At 38.2% G+C, this 21,571-nt stretch overlaps 4 protein-coding genes and 1 non-coding gene across 8 annotated transcripts; 3 read left to right on the top strand and 2 right to left on the bottom strand.

The window, feature by feature from the left end:
• Window positions 1-407: 407 nt before the first annotated feature.
• LOC126633737 (uncharacterized) lies at window positions 408-3,298 on the bottom strand. Of its 3 annotated transcripts, none has more exons than XM_050304308.1 (5): window positions 2,989-3,298; window positions 2,646-2,804; window positions 1,848-2,066; window positions 993-1,197; window positions 408-561 (listed from the first exon to the last, which is right to left on the bottom strand). In XM_050304308.1, the coding sequence occupies exons 1-5, from the start codon at window positions 3,238-3,240 to the stop codon at window positions 455-457; spliced, it is 942 nt and encodes a 313-aa protein (XP_050160265.1). In that variant the 5' UTR covers window positions 3,241-3,298; the 3' UTR covers window positions 408-454. The 3 variants fall into 3 exon arrangements, with proteins under 3 accessions (XP_050160265.1, XP_050160266.1, XP_050160264.1); XM_050304309.1 differs by lacking the exon at window positions 408-561 and adding an exon at window positions 744-799; XM_050304307.1 differs by lacking the exon at window positions 408-561 and having other exon boundaries at window positions 785-1,197; window positions 2,989-3,297.
• A 74-nt stretch (window positions 3,299-3,372) lies between these two features.
• TRNAS-GCU (transfer RNA serine (anticodon GCU)) lies at window positions 3,373-3,454 on the top strand. Its single transcript has one exon. It is a non-coding gene; the product is annotated as a tRNA-Ser (tRNA).
• A 3,348-nt stretch (window positions 3,455-6,802) lies between these two features.
• LOC126634198 (pentatricopeptide repeat-containing protein At4g21300-like) lies at window positions 6,803-9,696 on the top strand. The gene is given in 3 exon segments (XM_050304688.1): window positions 6,803-7,129; window positions 7,224-9,095; window positions 9,097-9,696. Coding segments are annotated over 2 exon segments (1,941 nt in total). The 5' UTR covers window positions 6,803-7,129; window positions 7,224-7,443; the 3' UTR covers window positions 9,386-9,696.
• A 1,389-nt stretch (window positions 9,697-11,085) lies between these two features.
• On the bottom strand, window positions 11,086-20,040 carry LOC126583995 (UPF0481 protein At3g47200-like). Of its 2 annotated transcripts, none has more exons than XM_050248563.1 (3): window positions 19,742-20,040; window positions 19,413-19,615; window positions 11,086-12,750 (listed from the first exon to the last, which is right to left on the bottom strand). In XM_050248563.1, exon 3 carries the CDS (start codon window positions 12,712-12,714, stop codon window positions 11,323-11,325), a length of 1,392 nt encoding a protein of 463 aa, XP_050104520.1. In that variant the 5' UTR covers window positions 12,715-12,750; window positions 19,413-19,615; window positions 19,742-20,040; the 3' UTR covers window positions 11,086-11,322. The 2 variants fall into 2 exon arrangements, with proteins under 2 accessions (XP_050104520.1, XP_050104519.1); XM_050248562.1 differs by having other exon boundaries at window positions 19,413-19,626.
• LOC126583996 (uncharacterized) lies at window positions 16,874-18,617 on the top strand. Its single transcript, XM_050248564.1, has 3 exons — window positions 16,874-16,960; window positions 17,387-17,993; window positions 18,084-18,617. Exons 2-3 carry the CDS (start codon window positions 17,454-17,456, stop codon window positions 18,408-18,410), a joined length of 867 nt encoding a protein of 288 aa, XP_050104521.1. The 5' UTR covers window positions 16,874-16,960; window positions 17,387-17,453; the 3' UTR covers window positions 18,411-18,617.
• Window positions 20,041-21,571: the final 1,531 nt, after the last annotated feature.

The following is a 21,571-nucleotide window of genomic DNA, read 5'->3' on the forward strand; positions in this document are numbered from 1 at the left end:
TTTTTAGATCAAATTTGTAAACCATGTGATGTGTTTCTCGGTCTGAAAAATGCATTGTTGGAACTGGATTGGAATGCCAAGTGGCTTTAGATTCAGGAGTTACTGCTATTGCCGTATGATTAGTATCTTCGTTAGAGGGGATAGAAATTGTAAGATTTTATAATTTACAGTCAATTCAGTCAATATTTCCAATGAATAGAAGCACGTTAATCAACACTTAAATCATAATCCAATCGTCAACAATTATATCATATGGTTTACAAAATATGATTTAAATAGATGCTTCCTTAATCCCGTCATCACTTGATTGATGTCATTTTTATATGAGATATGTGAGTCTGAGGAACCTAAAACTTTTAGACAAGCAGCTGCTAGTCCTTATTAGCAGAAGGCCATGAACATGATGCTTCTAAAAACTCAAAGGAACATGGTTTATCATAGGAAGTAAATGGGTTTACAAAATTAAGAAAAACACTAATAGTATCGTGTTTAGAAAGCAAGAATGCTCCTCTTGTACAACATCTTCTTTGTGAGTGCGAATCCAATCTTGTTGGGAAAATACTTGCAGCAGAAAAGAATTTCACGTTAGAAGCTGATCCAAAGCGGCCAACAGTTCCCGATGAGGGTAGATCCCTGCCCAGGATGGGAATGCTGGACACTTGACGTGTATATCCAACAAAATCATTCAACATAAACAAGTGGACTGGAAGAGTTGAATGCTAAATCTTGAAGAGACGAAGAAAAAGAGAACGGAAAACAAAATCTTGGAAGAGTTTTGTACCGGTTTATGTTCTTGAAACTGAAAGTTTGAAATATAGTGAGTTAATTACAATGGTTATGAAATCGAGCGAGAGCTCAGGACAAGAATGTTATCATTAAGGTCATGGCATTGTACAGAGAGTGTATTAAAATGGGAGAGCTCAAGTTTCCAGTCCAACAATAGGAGCATCCAAGTACACATCCAATGACGAACAACTGTAAGAAGTTCTCACCAGATAAGTGTGCCGCACTAAAAATAGCTGAGCTTATCAAAACTGCTGACTGCCATTTCGTAGTGGACAACATTGACGCCAATAAAAATCCTCTGTAAACAGTTTCTTCCAGCACGGGAGTGATAAAGCAGTATACGAGGACACAAGCAGCTTGTGAGATGTTGCTGCTCAACAAGATTTCCTTCAGAACGGGGTTGTTTATATCCTGCAATGACACAGTGTAAAATAAGTTACTTGAAAGAGAACAGCATTTCCAAAACATTGTTAAACCACTGATCTACTCGTTTAGAGAAACATGAATGATATGTAATAAGAATTTGACAACGGAAACATATTTGACTTGTCTGATGCAGTTTTGAAATCATTTTAACTTAGTACCAAGTCCTATTTCTAATCATACAAGCCCTATATGACCCAAACTAGTTAAAATCAAACCACAGCCAATTAAAGAGTAATCTCAGCCACTGTTCAAAAGCAATATGGACCATTGGATCATTCAGATAGTAAAGATACTTCGATGGCTGTAGGGCGAAAGCTAGGCTAAGATATTTGTCAGAATCTGTCAAAGTTATCTTTGGCTTATTTTGTTTATTATCATGAGCAATGAGTCAATTAAATCCATTCTTCTGTTATCATTCGCCGCTACCTAACATCAGCCAACATAAAAAATGCCGAAATATGACATCTCATTATCTGAAACATGTTTTTACCAAGCCATCAGGCCATGTAACAAAATATATGTGTCCAGGTTTCTGATTGCGGTCTTGTTTTTGGGAAGCTTACCTTTGGTTCATTAAATATAACAAGAAAAACCAGAAAACGAAGGCAGACAAGTAATACGTTTATCATGCCAACCTTGGGGCCAACGACTCTATCAGCAAGGAAGGAAGTTAGGAAAACCAACATGAACAGAAACCCAAATCCTACGACAGATGCCAACAGCCAGCTCCTCTCTTTTGATAGTTTGTTAGCTTTGAAGAAATTCACAAACTTATATTGTGGCTTGGCAGTACTCTGCAGAAGCAGCAGAGCTGCAATGAGCTCTAGAGTTTGAGCTCCAAGCAATGATATTGCCTGCACTACCAAAAAAAATAAAAGATCAATCAACGGTGTGCAAACTGCATACTTACAAAAGCAAAATCAAGGTTCTTAAAATTGAGAATTGCAAACAATTCCATGTGCTTTCATAGCCATGCTCCCTTGAAACAAAATGAAGCATAGGTTGATGCAAACAGCTGAAAGGATAAGCTAATTGATTACGCAATGGTTCATCTTCATCATCCTCTATTCACAGCATATGCCAATCCATATCAAAGCAGAAAGTTGAACAATTTTTATATCCAACCCCTAACAGACTACACCTACACTAAAATGCTAAATCATGAAAAGGGAAAGAACATTGACTGGCTTTGTGCACACTTTTACTTGTAAATCACAATCTAATACATATAGACAAATGATTCATTAACAAAAATGTTTCTGCGCAAGTGTCAAACCGTGATTTCTGTATACGAAGGAATGCAATGAGCCAAGTACTCTCCGAAAAACAAGATCTATAATTTCCCTACACAATTCCCATTCTTGCAAGAATCAAATACTGTCAAGGCCATTACTTGTCAACGTTGATAACAAAAAATAAATGAACAGGCTCACCTCTGTCTGTGGATCAGGTACAGGTTCATGCAACAGATGAGCAACCACAGACAACCATCCAAAACTCAGAGGGATGTGCAAACTGAACATATAGAAAGCCATAGTGCTCCACACAGTTCCATAGTCCCATGGAGCATCTGCTGCCAGTGCCGAAAACCCCTACAATTTACAATCACAAAGAATCCCATTTCATGTTTTTGATAAAGCGGTATTCTAAACTACTATAATCTACACGGGGCGGATTCGAACTCAGGTGCAATGCAACAAGGAACCCCAAAAACATACATTTCACCCCCATTTGACTGAACATACTAAATCTCGGAGACTCGAAAGCGAAATTTACCTGGGAAGAGGGTTCATGGGTGCTTTCAGTTTTGTCACAAAAGCACTTGAAACAATGTTTGGAACTGCATAAGAAGCTGGTGGATTTGAACTTGGTGCAAGAGAGAGAAGTATGGGGAGAAAGAGAGGAAGTTAGGGGAGAAAGAGAGGAAGTTAGGGGATTGGAAACATGTCCTCCAAATCCAATGAGTTTTTCAGGTGCTGCAGGGTATACAGTTGCAGGATGCCACAGTTGCCACTGACATTCTATCATTCTGTTTCTCTTCCTCCAAACCGATTGGTTTGTTCAGGTTTTCGTCGCTGGAGAGCATCGGATTCCCAAATATAAATGGCTAGCGGAAACTTTGTTGTTTATTTAAGTAAAATGAGGATGGGATTAACAAATGACGCTTTGGCCGAGTGGTTAAGGCGTGTGCCTGCTAAGTACATGGGGTTTCCCCGCGAGAGTTCGAATCTCTCAGGCGTCGTTTCAAATTTTTATATATTTTTCTGGTAGAATTTGAATACAAAAGTTATAGACGATTGAGTTTTTGTGTGTTTGGGGCAAGGAAGAAAATATCGGAAATATCGGTAGTCCGAAAACACGGAAATATCGATGGAAATATTGGGATAATATCGATATCGATAAAAATTACATGGAAACCTCGGAAATTGTAAGAAACACTTGGAAATTTTTAATGAAACTTTGTAGGATGTTTATTTAGTCAATTATCTATTAGTTTATCACAAAAAATTGGAAGGAAATGCATTGCATGATGGATTTAACTGATTTAAGTTGATTATATAGCGAGCTGGCAAACATTGTGAGTGTAGAAAATATGTAGTAATTAATGAAAGAAGTTTAAACACACCATAATCATTTATATATAATTAATTAGTACAATATTTGGAGGTTTTATTTAGGATATTAAAAAAAAAAAAGGGAAGTGAATAAAATGATGAAGAATAATGTGCCGAATTTGACACTTTAAATTTCTTACACATAAGAATAAGATTAAACTTTAATTTGGATGCCGATTATGTTTTTTCAAGTTTATATAAAGTAAAAGAATTGAATTTTGGAAGCCAGGAGTGTGTCAATTGAATTTTGGCCGGCGTGCAAGGTATCAATCTCTTTGTCTCGTCGAGTAGTACAACTTTCCTTTTTGTTTCACTCAATTTCGTTGAGTATTGAAAAAGTTATACTCATTTGAATCTTACCCAGTTTCCGGCGACCTCAGTGGCTTTCGAGGAAATTTCCGGCCAAACCACAAAAAGTCAGACGTCGTGTGAGATACCATTCTCTTCGTCTCTTCGAGGCTACAACTTTCCTTTTTGTTTCACTCAATTTCGTTGCGTATTGAAAAAGTTATACTCATTTGAATCTTACCCAATTTCCGGCGACCTCAGTGGCTTTCGAGGCAATTTCCGGCCAAACCACGGCGAGTTGGCCGGCGTTCAAGGTATCAATCTCTTCGTCTCGTCGAGTAGTACAACTTTCCTTTTTGTTTCACTCAATTTCGTTGAGTATTAAAAAAGTTATACTCATTTGAATCTTACCCAGTTTCCGGCGATCTCAGTGACTTTCGAGGCATTTTCCGGCCAAACCACGACGATTCAGACGTCCTGTGAGGTACCATTCTCTTCGTCTCTTCGAGGGCTACAACTTTCGTTTTTGTCTTGCTTGATTTCGTTGAGTTTGACAAAGTTATGGCCGTTTAAAGTGGGTGTAAATTTTAGGCCGAAATTCTGATTTTCTCCTATTGGGAGAGTCCCACATCGCCCATGCTTGCTCACTGCCCTCGCAATTTGTCCTATAAAACCCACATTCCCCTGCTCAGTAAGCCATATCCAAAGGGCGAACAAGATATGGCTTACTGAGCAGGGGAATGTGGGTTTTATAGGACAAATTGCGAGGGCAGTGAGCAAGCATGGGCGATGTGGGACTCTCCCAATAGGAGAAAATCAGAATTTCGCCCGAAAATTTACACCCACTTTAAACGGCCATAACTTTGTCAAAACTCAACGAAATCAAGCAAGACAAAAACGAAAGTTGTAGCCCTCGAAGATAGCCCAAAGGGCGAATAAGATATGGCTTACTGAGCAGGGGAATGTGGGTTTTATAGGACAAATTGCGAGGGCAGTGAGCAAGCATGGGCGATGTGGGACTTTACCAATAGGAGAAAATCAGAATTTCGGCTGAAAATTTACACCCACTTTAAACGGCCATAACTTTGTCAAAACTCAAGGAAATCAAGCAAGACAAAAACGAAAGTTGTAGCCCTCGAAGAGACGAAGAGAATGGTACCTCAAACGATGTCTGAATCATCGTGGTTTGGCCGGAAAATGCCTCGAAAGTCACTGAGATCGCCGGAAACTGGGTAAGATTCAAATGAGTATAACTTTTTTAATACTCAACGAAATTGAGTGAAACAAAAAGGAAAGTTGTACTACTCGACGAGACGAAGAGATTGATACCTTGCACGCCGGCCAACTCGGGTGGTTTGGCCGTAAATTGCCTCGAAAGCCACTGAGGTCGCCGGAAATTGGGTAAGATTCAAATGAGTATAACTTTTTCAATACGCAACGAAATTGAGTGAAACAAAAAGGAAAGTTGTAGCCCTCGAAGAGAATGGTACCTCACACGACGTCTGACTCTTTATGGTTTGGCCGGAAATTGCCTCGAAAGCCACTGAGGTCGCCGGAAACTGGGTAAGATTCAAATGAGTATAACTTTTTCAATACTCAACGAAATTGAGTGAAACAAAAAGAAAAGTTGTACTACTCGACGAGACGAAGAGATTGATACCTTGCACGCCGGCCAAAATTCAATTGACATATTCCTGGCTTCCAAAATTCAATTCTTTTACTTTATATAAACTTGAAAAAACATAATCGGCATCCAAATTAAAGTTTAGTCTTATTCTTATGTGTAAGAAATTTAAAGTGTCAAATTCGGCACATTATTCTTCATCATTTTATTCACTTCCCTTTTTTTTTTAATATCCTAAATAAAACCTCCAAATATTGTACTAATTAATTATATATAAATGATTATGGTGTGTTTAAACTTCTTCCATTAATTACTACATATTTTCTACACTCACAATGTTTGCCAGCTCGCTATATAATCAACTTAAATCAGTTAAATCCATCATGCAATGCATTTCCTTCCAATTTTTTATGATAAACTAATAGATAATTGACTAAATAAACATCCTACAAAGTTTCATTAAAAATTTCCAAGTTTTTCTTACAATTTCGGTAGTTTCCATGTAATTTTTATCGATATCGATATTATCCCGATATTTCCATCGATATTTCCGTGTTTTCGGACTACCGATATTTCCGATATTACCGATATTTTCTTCCTTGGCTATGATCAAGTGAAGTATGTGTTGAGTTTTCTCAACATATTTAAGTATTTTTTAGTATTAAGTGGCGATATTATCGATAATTTCGAAAATATTGCGATATTATCGATAATATCCTGATATTTTGACGAAAATAATTTGGATAGTTAAAAAAATATCGGATCTCCTAAAAAACGATAATATCGGCGATATTTCGCCGATATTATCGATTTTTTCTTCCATGGTTTGGGGCAATGAGGTTTGTGCGATTTTGCATGCGTATGGCCAGTTGCAAAGGAGGTGAAGATGGCAGAGGAGAACGTCCACCGCCTTCGTCGGCAATTCCACTGCCTGGGCTGGCCATCACCGCTCTCTTCCGGAAAGGGATCCTCTCCGGATCCGTCTAGCTACCCATCTGAACTTTTAAAATTTGATCAAACGGTTACAAACAAAAATTCACTTTAGAGTTGAATTAAATTTCAAAAGTCTAAATGAACTTGGGGAAAGGATACGAAGATGATCACTTCCCCTCTCTCCCAAACCTGTTAACCTTTATATGTTTATTTATTTATTTTGGTAAATCTGGGGGTTATTTATGTATTTGTATCTATTTAACAGCCAGGAAAAAGACCATAAATATGAAATTGAAGAAGACAACGGCGTCGTTTGCCGCCACAACACTAACTCACCATGAGGATGCATACCGCCCAGCAGTTGTTCATCATCTCCGAAATTTCTGTCGAGTTTCGGGAACCATCTCCTTCCTTGGTACAAGCCTCGCAGCTCTCTCACTCCGACCGACTGACCCAGGTATCTCCTATCCTCTTCTTTCAGTGCCGATTTTTATTCTCAACTTTACGATTTAATAAGAGGATATTTCACATGCTTCTGCTGACATACATAGGAACTTGCAACAATCATGAGTTGGATTTTTGGTGTACGTGGCGACTAGGGAGGCAGCTAGAACACATCAAAGTAATCCAATAAAGGTGGGCTGTTGGTGCTCATGCTTTCCACTGAATTTCGTTTCAACTACATAGTCGTACTCTTCAAGTATATAGAACAACAAAAAAAAAATATGTCGAGGCTTTCTAAACAAAGATGATTCTCACAACGCAAAAGACATGTACAATGGTTGTATCCAGGATGCATGGCACTTATTTGTTAAAATGCCTGACAAAGATTGTGTTTTATGGAATGTTATGCTTCATGGCTATGTTAAAATTGGAGAATCAAATAATTCTGTTAGAATGTTCTTGGAAATGAGAAGTAGTGAAGTTAAGCCAAATGCAGTGACATTCGCTTGCATTTTGTCTGTTTGTGCTTCAGAAGCTATGATTGGTTTTGGTACTCAACTTTATGGGCTCGTTGTTGCTTGTGGGTTGGAGTCGGATTCTCCAGTGGCTAATATATTGTTAGCAATGTATTCTAAATGCCAGTACTTCTCTGATGCCTGCAAGTTGTTTGATATGATGCCTCGAACTGATTTAGTGACATGGAATGGAATGATATCTGGTTATACACAGAGTGGGCTCATGCTTGAGGCTTCACGTTTGTTTCAGGACATGATATCTACAAGTGTCAAACCTGATTCAATCACATTTGCAAGTTTTTTACCTTCTGTTGCTGAACAAGGTAACATGAAGCAGGGTAAGGAAATTCACGGTTACATTGTCAGGCACTGTGTGCCCTTGGATGTGTTTTTGCAAAGAGCACTTATTGATGTATACTTCAAGTGTCGGAATGTGGAGATGGCATTCAAAATTTTCAACCAGAGCACCAGAACGGATGTTGTCATGTGCACAGCTATGATTTCAGGGTTTGTTCTCAATGGGATGAATAGTGATGCATTGGAAATTTTTAGATGGTTACTTAAACAGAAAATGAGACCAAATTCTCTAACAGTAGCAAGTGTTTTACCAGCTTGTGCTGGTTTGGCTGCTCTGAAATTCGGAAAGGAAGTGCATGGTAACATCCTCAAGCATGGGTTTGATGGGAGGTGTTATGTGGGTAGTGCCCTTATAGACATGTATGCAAAATCTGGAAGACTCGATCTTGCTCATCGTGTTCTTCAAAGACTGACTGAAAGGGATGCTGTTTGTTGGAACTCGATGATAACAAGCCATTCCCAGAATGGCAAACCAGAAGAGGCGTTAGATCTATTTCGTCAAATGGGGATGGGAGGTGTCAAATAAGACTGTGTAAGCATTTCGGCTGGGCTATCTGCATGTGCAAATTTACCGGCATTTCATTACGGGAAAGAGATCCATAGTTTCATGATTAGAAATGCATTTAGCTCTGATCTGTTTGCTGAGAGTGCACTGATAGACATGTATGCCAAATGTGGAAACTTAGATCTTGCTCGCCGTGTGTTTGACATGATGGAAGAGAAGAATGAAGTTTCATGGAACAGCATCATTTCTGCTTATGGGAACCACGGTCGCCTTAAGGAATCTCTTGTTCTCTTTCATGAAATGTTGGGTAATGGGATCTTGCCTGATCATGTCACCTTTCTTGGTATATTATCTGCTTGTGGTCATGCAGGCACAGTTGATGATGGAATTCTCTACTTCCGTTCCATGATTGAGGAATATGGGATCCTAGCTAGGTTGGAGCATTATGCTTGCATGGTAGATCTGTTAGGGCGTGCTGGACATTTACATGAAGCATTAGAAACAATAAAGAGCATGCCATTCTCCCCAGATTCTGGTGTCTGGGGAACAATGCTTGGAGCGTGTCGGCTCCATGGCAATGTTGAGCTTGCAGAAGAGGTATCAAAATTCTGGCTATTATATACTCTTATCAAATATACTTGCTGATGCTGGAAAATGGGGGAGTGTGCTTAAGGTTCGAACTCTGATGAAAAACAGAGAAGTTCAAAAGGTTCCTGGGTACAGTTGGATTAAGGTGAACAACAACACTCATATGTTTGTTGCAGCAGATGGGAGTCACCCAGAGTCTGCTCAGATATATTCATTGCTCAACAGTCTTCTTCAAGAACTAAGAAAAGAGGGTTATAATCCAAGAACTTACCTTCCAATGCATCCACAAACGTTGGGGGTATAATTACTGGAATGTTTTAGCTTCTCTCCTACAATTCTGGCTACTTCAGGATTAGGAATGTGTTGCTGGCTTGTCAGTAAGGTAAGCCAGGGACCTTGTTGGCAATGAATTCTGCTATATCTTATTCTGGAAACATTTTCTTTGCATACTCAGATCTACAATTGTCACCTGTAATCAATAAAACAAGTTTTTATCATGTACTTTATTGCATTACTTGAGGCACGCCAATGAATTACTAAAAAGTTCTTCTATCAAAACTACTAAGTTAAACATGATTGGGCGAGGTAAACCATGAATGGTGGCCTCTTGAGAAATTTGCCATTGCACCCACACAATTTGTACTTTTGTAAAAATATAATCTTCCATGAGTAACAAGTCGAGTAAGTGCACATTTCATGTCTTCCACATTCTTATGTGCATTATATAGGACACAGATAGTCCTGCATTATATGGGAACATGAAATGATTTTTCTATGAAGGTATGTTACTGTTTTAGTTTCCTTTTCTTGCAATTTTATTCAGAGTCTTTTAAAGAAAAAGAAATAATCATTTAGAAAATAATAATAATTTCCTACAACATTAGTGTGTCATGACTCATGAATAATTGAATATCTAACTTAGCGTGTGTACTAAAAGTTGTTTCTCTTTAATCATGCTATAGATCTAGAATAACTTTTTGGAAGGTTTGGGATTGAAAAATATTGGACCTACCTTTGTGCAGGAAACAAATCAAATTACTGATGCCCCATCAAATAGGGCCATGTAATTTGTTGGCTTGTAATCATATTATTATCAAAGATTGGAATTTTGAATTGAAGTTATTTACTTGCAAAATAGCGACTAAATTTAACACGATTACATTAATGATTTGATTAAGTTGGATTTAAATTCTGTGTTAATAATGTTGTGCAATGTGCATGCATGGGATTCAGGGGCCTAATAGCATCCAGTTTAATTTGATTTCTGTATCTGTGATTCTGTGTTCGTTACCTTTTTTTCTTAGTTTGGGGTCTGAATTAATGATGTTGAGATTTGTCCTTGTATTTGGTAATCGGGTTATGCCAGTAAATCGCATTTGCTATGTCTCAGTTTTGTGTGTGTGTGTGTAAATTTCAAATGGGGAATATCAGCTTAGATCTTGACTGAATCATTGCATAAGTTGTTTCATCTTGCAGCATGGAATGCACAGACTGCAGAGATTTTCTTCGCTCTAGGGTTTTGTAGTCTTATCCTTTTGAAATTGCACATGCTCTTTTATTGACACCCAATTTATCGAGTAAGGCCCCGTTTGGGATTGAGGTGATTTTAAAAAAAGCCACTGTGAAAAAAAGCTGAGGGTCATTTTTGTGTTTGGTAAACTGAAAAAAAAGGGCTTATTTTGGAAGCTGCTGTGAGAATAAGCTGAAAATAAAAGGAAAAGCTGAAGCTGCTATTTGCTGCTTTGAAAAAAAGCCAGCTTTTTCAAAGCAAACGGAGCTACAGTGCTCCTTTAATGAAAAGACACACTATCATCCTGCTTTTTTTTTCCAAAAGCACTTTCACAAAAAAGTTTACCAAACACTCTACTGGCTTTATTTCACAGCCGCTTATTCTCACAGCACAGCCGCTTATTCTCACAACAGCTTTTTTTCAAAGCACAGCAATACCAAACCAGAAGAACCAACTTTGTCCTTACAGTATTACTAATTATCAAACTATATAAATTTCCCAAAAAATGAAGTGTTGAATGATCATAAAAAGAACACCAAATAGTTTTACAAATGATCCAAAAGCTGAGCACAATAAATGGCCAGATAGTTCCAAATTGTGTTTCGCACGTAAAAATAATCAATTACATCGCTGCTTTAATTTATATAGAAAAAAAGCAAATAACTTTGCCTGCAGTTAGGCAAGTCTTGTTCATTTAGGGCCTTGGGGGCGAACATTGACCGATTGGAAGGTTACGGCTGCTTGTAGTATGCGAGAACACTATATACGGTTTGCGTGGCAGTAAGAATGAGAACAATGATGACCGCATTTGAAACTGACCAGACTGACGATGGATTGTATAGGTAATTGTTCTTGATCCTTGCAAGCCAACGCCTTAGCCAACGTTCTTCATAATATCCGTTCACCTGTCCAGCGAGTACAGGGTAAGAGAAGGAGATGCGTTCAGTGTCATTGCAAAGCCTGTTGAACAAACGAACAGTGTCCTCCTTGCTCAACTCGGTGTATATAATACGTTTCTGAACGAGTCTCTCTAAATCTTTGGTCGACTTGATAAGGTGGTTGAAGAGCATGGCATAGGACAAAAGGTGACTTTCATGGTGCCTCACTGCACCCTGTTCGTAGGCTATGAGGTTTCTCAAGACAGATTCTGTGTTGACTTCAATTATCATTTGTGGAATTTGCATCACTCCATCTATGGCGTCGAAGGTTATGTCCAACCGAGCTCTCTCAGGGGGTGCAAGTTGAAATCTGACTCCAATTTCCTCAAGATGTGTCACTGGGGGAATAGGAGTCCAATATTGATAAGTGTCTGTTGTTAATGATCCAACAAGCAAATCTCTTACTTGATCAAGATAATGCCTTATTTCCCTCGTCGCCGTTGTCCGAGACGTAATAAAGGAGGCTGGGGCCCAAAATAAGTTAATATTAAATTTTTGTAGGGAAGGATCTCCTGGTTTTGCAGTGAGGTTGAATAAACAGAGGACAACTTTCCACGGAAGCTGGTTTTCAAGCAGCAACAAGTCCTTTTTAACTGCCGAATACACCCGTGGCACTCTGAAAACAGGATCATCATTGCCAGGTTGTTCAAACCTATTATCCATGCGGAGGAATCGTATAATAAAGCAACCATCGACCACCATCATTTTCACGAAGTCATAGCTATTCAGATCAAGCTTTTCGTTATAGCAGCTACGAAGGAACTCTTCCATGCTTCTAATTGCTTTGACCAACTCTACCAAACTCACCAAACTGGTGTCTGGAGTTGGTTTGCAGTCGAGGAGGCCTTGCAAATACCAGTGCTTAACTTGTTCCATGCCTTGCAACTTTTTTCCTCCATGGTGATACGGCCCGATTGAAACCATCTGTGGGACAAAAACATTTTCATTGTCCCTGACCAGTTTCTGAGGGACCCTAAATATACATGTAGGATTTAGTTCAGGAAGTTTCTCGGAAAGCTCTCTTTTGATCTGGGATGCAAATCTTTCGTCTTCATTTTCTTCGTTTCCGCCCAAAGTTTGGTTACCCGCATGACTTGTTTCTCCCTCAGATCTCTCTCCGCCCCCTCTTACTTGAATTTTGGAGCCAACACTGTTTGCATTGCTCTCACCAGCTGAGTTTGTCATCGTCAACTTTTTCCAACTCTAAACGTGACTCACCTACTTTAGTATTACATATTAACAGGAACAAAAATTACAAATAATGTCAGTACTTTAGTTGAACTACCATTTATTATTAGAAACTTACAGAAATTTTATACCATATAAAAATAAAAAATAAAAAAATATGACTTTACCTCTTGAAATTCATCTTTTTTATTTAAAGACCCACCTCAATATTTATTTTTTCCATACCAAAAACTCATTGACTAGACCCCAACTAAGAAATTCATTAAGTTTTACTTCACCCAATTTGTATTTTCGGATGCCTAAAATGCTCCTAATGGCATTTTGACTTTGGGTTTATAGCTTATTATCTACCTTTGTCGTACGACTTGTTTCGCACAACTAAATGTACGCATAACTAACTTATGTGGATTGAAAAAACAATATGTATTCAATGTCATGATTCAAATGCATATTAATGACCTGATATTTGTTGTAAATATTACCTAACTGTGATTGTCTAAACCCCAGATAAATTTGGTTTCTAGATTATCCATTAGTCTGGTGATTCTTTTCTTATAAGATCAATCTTGGAGGAAGCGGATGATGTATTGCAACCTACCAAGGTGCCATTAAACTTTCAAGACTTTTGGGTCCAAATCAAGGGATTGCCAATAAATTTTATCACTCGACGGATGGGAAGACTCATTGGCAATCATCTAGGGGAGTACGTTCTGGCAGATCAAAGCAGGAAAGAGGAACAATTTGGAAGTATACTGCGGATTAGGGTTCGTATTGATGTCCATAAGCCTCTAAGGCGTTGTGTGGTGGTCAAACTTGATGGTAGATTATTGGAAGTCGATGTACGCTACGAGAAGCCCCTCACTTCCTTTCTTTGCGGTTGGATGAATCATATTGAAGAGCACTGTGTGAAAAATTTACAGGCAAAATGGAGGACGATAAAGCTAAACCCCACGACAGATGGTTCCAAGAGGATGTAATAGGACCTGAGTATCGAAGGCCAGTTGGGAAGAAGTTTGGGCTGGACTCGGAGACTGTTGAATATGTGGCCGAATTATCAACTCCTTTGTTATGCTTGTAAGGAAAGTTTGGGCTATTGGGTGTACGTGAGATTTGGGATTTGAGAGTTAAACTCTATTTGATATTAGTGAAATTTCCTCGTTGTCTTTAAACTGGACGTAGGCTTAGGCCGAACCAGTATAAATCCTTGTGTTATTAGGATTACGAGAAAATTTCGTAAAAATCAACACATTAAAGAATAATATAGAGAACATTTAGAGAATAATATAGAGAATATTTAAAGAATATTTCAAAGAATATTTAAAGAATATTTCAAAGAATATTTCAAAGAATATTCCAGATCCATTTTAGAATTGGGCCAGGCTGGAACAAAGGCCCAATGGTTTGGGCCGGGTTTGGGATTAGGTCTTTTTTCTTTGGCCTAATCGGATAAATAGTCCTCGTGGTCATAAGGTATTCGGAAGGTAACCCCTGTGGTAAAAAAATTCGGATTTAAACCCCTGTGGTATAAGTCTGTTAGGATTTATACCCAAAATTAAAACTTCCGTTATCCCTCCGTTAGTAATAGTCTCATTTGAGGATAAGATGGTCATTTCATAATTAGTAGCATGCCAATAGCTTAGGTACAGAACCCCCTCAAGATCAAACCCGTTCCCAATTCTAAAGCACGAACATACCCAGAGGTTTCGTGTTTGAAAAGCCACATCAATGGCTAAGCGAAGAATTGAGGGAGACATCCCACCAACATACCCAGGTATTGCTGCAATCTTGATAACTTTAGGTGATTGTTCTATTTTGAAAATCGTTTGTTCGTAATCGTATCCACAATGTGTGGTTTTATGCTTGAAGGTCTCCTCCTTATTATGCTTCAAAGGCTGGAGTTGATGGTTTTTCGTTGGATGAATCATGGGTTCTATTTTCTTTTTTCCAATCGGTCTCCTTTGTAGTGGTATATATAGGGGTTTATGTGTAGGGTTTTGAAAAGGCAACAAAAAGGAAACAAACAGTGCAAACTAGAAGGCAAAAAGCCAATTAGTTGTTTAATAGTAGTAGAACAAATCTTATTGCTTTTTTGGATTCCACATTCCATCACTTGTCGGTTACCCTTGAAATTTGCATTTGATTGATTAAAGTATGCAACTTTATTGTCATATAGTGCACTGCCATTTGATTGATAAAGTATGCAATTTTATTTTAATTATAGGTACTGATAGGTTAACTCTGAAGTTTATATGTGGAGGGCAATTGATGATATCGCCCAAGCATACATATTTCGGTGGTAAGACAGTGTACTTTGACAATGTGGATCCTGATTTGTTGTCAACGATTGAACTGAAGTACATGATGGAAGAGGTTGGATATACAAATGTGAAGAAATACCATTATACTAAACTCGGAGAGGAGCCCGAACATGGTTTGCATCCACTAGTTTCTGACAATGACATAACGGACATGGTGAAGCTTATACCTAGATCAAGGGAGATGACTATTTATGTAGAGCATGATGTTGATACACCATATATAGCTACAGAACCCCCTCAAGATCAAACATCAAATTATTCCAATGTATTCGATGAGATACTAGATGATGTGTTCTCTCAAGTACCAGTAGAATTATTCTCTCAAGCAACTTATTCACACCCTGTTGAAGTGAACAATGAGGAGCGGGTTGGTGTGAATGATATTGTAATTGCTGGTGAGGAAGGTCATGGTCCATATGAAACTTTTGTACAAGAGAGTGGGCAGTGCACTAATGGTTTTCATTACGAGCATGGAACGGATAGTGATGATTCTGATTACGAGCTCTATGACAGTGAGAATGATGCTGCTATAGAAGATGATAATTTGCTATTTGATAAATATGTGGACTTGCCATTATCAGGAACTATTACGAGGGATCGTGTAGACGAAACAATTCTGCCAGAAAACTTAGCTACTGAGAATCTCCCAACAGAAAAAGAGCTGCCAACAGAGGAATTACATAGCCCTGTAAATTCAGATGATGAGGAACAATCTAGTGAGAGGGATCCTGAGTTTAATGCAAGCACAGATATGGAAAACCCTAGTTTGAAGATTAGAATGAGGTTTGCAAATCGTGAAATTTTAAAAAAAGCAGTGAAGCGATACTCAATTCTTGGTGGTTACGACATTGGTTTAAAAAAGAATGACCGAAGAAGAGTTACAGCTTTGTGTGCAAAACCTTGCCCTTGGAGATTGCATGCTAGTCAAATGCAAAATGACACCACTTGGCAAATCAAAGTACTTGTTGACGAGCATACATGTAGTCGAGTATGGAGAAATAAACATTTCACCTTCAAACTCATGGCTGAAAAATACATTGATAGGTTTAGAGATGATCCACGAACAGATGCAAAAACTTTGCAAACCGTAATTAAGAGGGAGATGGAATTGGAGGTATCCTTAGATCAGTGTTTCAGGGCAAGACACGAAGCCTTAGAATTGATAAGAGGGTCAATTGCAGAGCAATATGGTAAGGTTTGGGAATATTGTGAAGAAGTTATACAAACCAATGTTGGAAGTACTATGAAAGTGCATGCAAATCCTCCATTCTTTCAGAGACTTTATGTTTGCCTTGATGCTTGCAAAAGGGGATTTAAAGCTGGGTGCAGGCCAGTGATTGGAGTTGATGGCTGCCATCTTAAAGGAGCTTTTAAAGGTAAATACATTTTTTCTTTTTCTCAACCTTGAATGATTAAAATTTGAAAGCATGATTTCAATTTATTTAAGAAATATACAACATGGTTACAGGTCAACTACTAGCAGCTGTTGGCATTGATGCCAATGACAATATGTATCCAATAGCCTATGCTGCTGTTGAAATTGAAAATAAAGATACATGGTGCTGGTTTCTACAAATTCTTATTGATGATCTTGGACCAATTCATGAGCATGGGTGGACATTTATATCAGATCAACAAAAGGTAAACTCTATGTTTCCTTTTAAGTTATGTAAATATAGTGGCTTATTTAATTTGTATTGATGTATCTAGTAAATGTTGCAGGGTTTGGATACCGCTTTTACTACGGTTGTGCCAGAAGCTGACCACAGATGGTGTGTGAGGCATTTGTATGGAAATTTTAAAGCCATTCATAAGGGTAAGACATTAAAAGATTTGTTATGGAGTGCTGCAAGAGCCCCCAACCATGTTGACTTTGAAGCTGAAATGGAGAAGTTGAAGAGCATTGATGGTGAAGCCTATAATTGGTTGGTAAAAAGAGATCCAGATAGGTGGGCTAGGTCTAGATTTAGCACAAGGGTGAAGTGTGACATGCTTCTTAACAACCTGTGTGAAACCTTTAATAGTTGGATACTTGCTGCTAGAGATAAACCAATTCTAACCATGTTGGAAATGATACGGTGTAATTTAATGAAGAGGTTATGTGCTAAGAGGACAGAAATAAGTAAACTTCAGAGGAATGTATGTCCTAAGATTCAACACAAGTTAAACAGGGAGAAGTTTGCATCTAGGAATTATTTGGCAACCTATTCAGGAAATTATAAATTCCAAGTTGGGAGTGGTTTGTCTGATTTGTTTGTGGTTGATATTGCTAATAGGACATGTAGTTGTAGACGGTGGGAGTTGACCGGGATACCATGCTTGCATGGTTGTGCAGCAATTTTTCGTAATAGACAGGATCCAGAGGATTATGTGGATGAGGTGTACCACAAGGCAACCTATCTGAAAGCTTATGAACCCATGATTCATCCATTGAAAGGATGTAACATGTGGCCTAAGTGCAACATGGACCCCCTTCTACCCCCATTAGTGAAAAAACAACCTGGTAGACCAAAAAAAGCAAGGAAAAAGGATCCTGAAATGGAGAAAAAGGTAAATGATAATAATAGTGATTCTAAGCAAGTTGTGAGTAGGAAGGGAAAGACAATACAATGCCACAAGTGTTGGGGTTGGGGGCATAACCAAAAGTTTTGTAAAAATGAGCCTAGAGATGCCCCACAAGGTGTATATGTTGACAAGAGATGGGCATATTCTAGACCAGAAACTGGCGGCAAGAAAAAAAGACAAAGTAGTGGTTCATCTGCTCAAAGGAGTGGTACAAGTACAACTGTTGGAAATGAAGACCAAGTAATGAATCAACATACAACTGTTGTTCAAGTTGATGTTGGAGATGTTGTACATTCAAGCGATGGAGGTCCAGCGCCTAAAAAGTCCAAACTCATAGCAAGGAGAAACAACCCTAAGCAAGCCTTGTATTGTGATCCCCATGAAGCTACAAAAGTGAGTTCTTATTTATATTCAATTGACTTATAGTTTGTAATTTTCCCAATGATAAGTGAATAATTTCATTTCATTATGTTACTATCACAGGTTCAAGATAACAGTCAACTAACCATTACTAGAGGGGTAAGAGGTGCCACATTTACCACAATTCCTAGAGTGGAGATGCCTCAAGGTAGAGTTGGAAGTTCAAATCCTATGACTGGAGTATTTCCTCATCCTCCAACCATTACTGAAGGGGCAAAGGGTGCCACATTTACCACAATTCCTAGAGTGGAGATGCCTCAAAGTAGATTTGGAAGCTCAAGTCCTAAGACTGGATGGCCTCCTCATCCACCAACCACTTCTAAACAAACTGTTGCACCATGGAAACCTCCTGGCAAGAGCTTTGTCCACAAAAATCAGAACCTATGGTAGAAGAGAACCTGATAGAGCTTTTATTTTATTTTGGATACATTGTGTTTTGATACTTTCATATGTGGGAGTCCCCTGTTTTTTTTTTTTTTTTTTGCTCTTTTGTAATCGGGTCAACAAAGTTGAATTTCGTAAACGATTGAATGTCTTTTGGTAGTTTGTTGTGCTTAGTGATTGGAACTATGTTTATCAATGGTGATTATAAATCTTTGAGAATGAATGGTCATTCATCCCTTCCGTTCAACGTTCATGAGAAGTGAATGGCAAAACCAAGCGTTTCGCCCACTTCAAGTAATACGTTGGGTTGCAGACCTCAATCTGCTCAACGACTGCGATCTGACCCCTTTCAGGAGGGGGTCGTCTATTTGTCGATATGTTGTTAAAATGGAGAGAGAGATATATTATTGTGAAACTATGGTGGGGCTCCTTCGGTTTTGCTGGGTTACCACCCTAATAAAACCTTTCCATCTCATCTGGTTTTGTTCTTAAACTACAAGGTAGAAGAGGAGCAGCATCAATCTAAAATCAAAACGAAAAAAAATCAAAATCCAAAATGAAAAACCAAATCTAAAATTGAAGGAGAGTGACTATGGAAGGGATGGGGATGAAATGACCATCTTATCCTCATATCTAACAGAGGGATAACAGAAATTTTAATTTTGGGTATAAATCCTAACAGACTTAGACCACAGGGGTTTAAATCCGATTTTTTTTACCACAGGGGTTACTTTCCGAATACCTTATGACCACATGGACTATTTATCCGATTAGGCCTTTTTCTTTTTAGAAAAGGATCTAGGTCAGTTTCGCGGATCCGGGTTAAGGGTTTGGGCCGGTTTTCGGTTTGGATTTTTTTATTTATTATTATTTTTTTTTTTTTGAAAAGGTTTGGTTTTGCAGAAAATCTGGGGAGAATTCAAACCCTCTATTTAGAGCAATTTCACAACCAAAATTTACCCATAATATATCAAAACGAAGCTTAGGATAGAAGGAATAAGATTATACCTATTTCAAGGCCAAAAGTTGGTCGGAGGTCGTCAGAAAATGGCCTGAAAGTGACGGCCCGAGTTTGAGTTCTTTGTTTTCGTCGGTTTTGAAGCGAATTTGGGCATGCAAGCTTAAACCTGTGGCCTAGAGGTAGTGGAAGTCGTCCTACGCCCTCAACTCAACCAAACCAACGAGGTTTGGCCCTGTTTGGCTTGGAAATCCTACAAACTCGCTGGAAAAATGGTGAGTTAGATAAACACTCTTCGAAACGCACATAAACTTGCATGTAAGCTTGTAAAACGCACTAGAAAAGTCCAGAAATTTAGTTTTAGAGGAGGGAGGTTCACCTGGGCTCGAGCTTTGAGTGCTATGGAGCTCTCGGCTTCAATGGTGCCAAGGTCCTCACGGCAGCGATATCACATGAAAGACCATCATTGTGATCCTTGCATCCCACAGACTTCAAATATGTAGAAAATAGGGCTTAGTTGTGAAGGTAAATGGGAGAGTGAGAGCTCTCTTCTCAAGAGTTTAGAGAGAGAGAAGTTTTCAGAAAAATAAGGGAGTGCAGTGGGAGAGGCGAGAGAGACGGGAGAGAGAGAGAGAGGTGAGAAAGGACGGGCCAACAATAGAAGAAAACTATGGTGAAGTGTTGTGATGGAACAAGTGGGATTTTAAAATCCAAAAGAAATATTATTTTAATGACCACTTGTCCACAACCCTTGTGATGTTCAATTTTTCAAACCTATGCATGCTTTTAGTCTACACGAGGGTCATCAATCAGACACGACCAAGGCAGCCTACTGCACAAAGCCACAGTAAATTTTAAAATTATCCCGATAGTTTTATATAATTTCGAACACAACTTGTTCATTATAACTTTGAATCGAATTCCGTCTGCTGCCATGTGTTTGTAAAAATGAGTACTATTTAAAAATAGTAAAATAAGACTGAAAAAGTGAAAGGAAAATTGAGGTCCACGTGGAAGGCTTACGTGGCATCTCAGAGACATTTTAGAAATTTCATTGCTACTGGGAATAAAATACAATAAATTTTGGGATGGGATGTCACAATGAGTCACTAAATTTAGGTGATCTTACCATTATACCCTTTGGACTAAAGCCTATGTTAGAAAGATGAGGTTCAATGATCTCTACTTTGACACTTCTATCTAAGATGGTCTAGTTAGCTACTAGCTCAAGACGTGTGTCTAGGCCAACAATTAAACTGAGTTAGACTGACATGAGAGCTTAGGGAAAATAGTTTGAAGACTACACTATGTCCTGTGATTCATTAGTTTGCTAGGGTCTGTTTGATTATCAAACGTAAGACAGATATACATGATACTTGTGGAACATAACATTGCTTTTTATATCATAATGAGGGATAAAGAATGTCAAGTTTGGTGTATGAAGAATTGTGTGGGGTATAAAGCAATGAACTTCCGAGTGATGCACTCTTATTAAGTTTGAGGATAGGTTAATGACAGCGCTCCTAGATAAATATGCTCGCAAGGTCGCACGTCCCTTATTCTGTATGAGGAGGTAAACTATAACAAATGAGAATTAGATGAGCCAATTGAGATGATGTCAACACCCTATGTGGGTGAGCAGGAGATGTATGATTTATATAACCATGTATTATATAAAACACAATATTAATCCACCCAATATAGGGTGTGTTATTGATACCCTTTTTTCTTCCCCTCTTAGCCACTATATAAATATGATTTTGTGAAAAGACGAAAACACACCAAGAGAAACAATTCTATTAGCTCTAGAGAGGAGAAACATTCCTATTACCATATCAAAATAAGGTTATCCAAACATATTTTGAGTGCCACTTGTTGCTAAATGAATAAGCCTTCAGATTTCTTATCTTATTTTTATATATTCTCAATAATTTTTCGGATAGGATTTCTTATCTTTATATAATCTAAAAAATTAAGGGAAAGAATATTGGAAGAGGTAAGAGAATAGAATGTGAAGAATTGAAATAAAATGAGGTAAGATAGTATGGAATGGTGGAAAGGATGTGAGAAATGGCTTAGGTATTTATAGGAAAAAATTAGATTTTTTTTTAATTTCGTCAAAATAAAAATTCAAATTCCAACGATAATCTGACGTCAGCTAGCCGTTATTAGCTGGCATCATGCTGACGTCAAGTTACCTTTGCATGTG

The sequence above is a fragment of the Malus sylvestris genome, chromosome 9 (assembly GCF_916048215.2).
Source record: "Malus sylvestris chromosome 9, drMalSylv7.2, whole genome shotgun sequence".
In the NCBI taxonomy this organism is placed as follows: domain Eukaryota; kingdom Viridiplantae; phylum Streptophyta; class Magnoliopsida; order Rosales; family Rosaceae; genus Malus; species Malus sylvestris.

Excerpts from the sequence above, each read along its gene's own strand:
- LOC126583996 (XM_050248564.1), top strand. The coding sequence starts at position 17,454 with ATGATTCATCCATTGAAAGGATGTAACATGTGGCCTAAGTGCAACATG. Across the intron at positions 17,994-18,083 it reads ATCCCCATGAAGCTACAAAA|GTTCAAGATAACAGTCAACT; the intron begins GTGAGTTCTTAT and ends TTACTATCACAG.
- LOC126633737 (XM_050304307.1), bottom strand. The coding sequence starts at position 3,240 with ATGATAGAATGTCAGTGGCAACTGTGGCATCCTGCAACTGTATACCCT. Across the intron at positions 2,805-2,988 it reads CCCATGAACCCTCTTCCCAG|GGGTTTTCGGCACTGGCAGC; the intron begins GTAAATTTCGCT and ends TGTAAATTGTAG. Across the intron at positions 2,067-2,645 it reads TACCTGATCCACAGACAGAG|GCAATATCATTGCTTGGAGC; the intron begins GTGAGCCTGTTC and ends TTGGTAGTGCAG.
- LOC126583995 (XM_050248563.1), bottom strand. The coding sequence starts at position 12,714 with ATGACAAACTCAGCTGGTGAGAGCAATGCAAACAGTGTTGGCTCCAAA.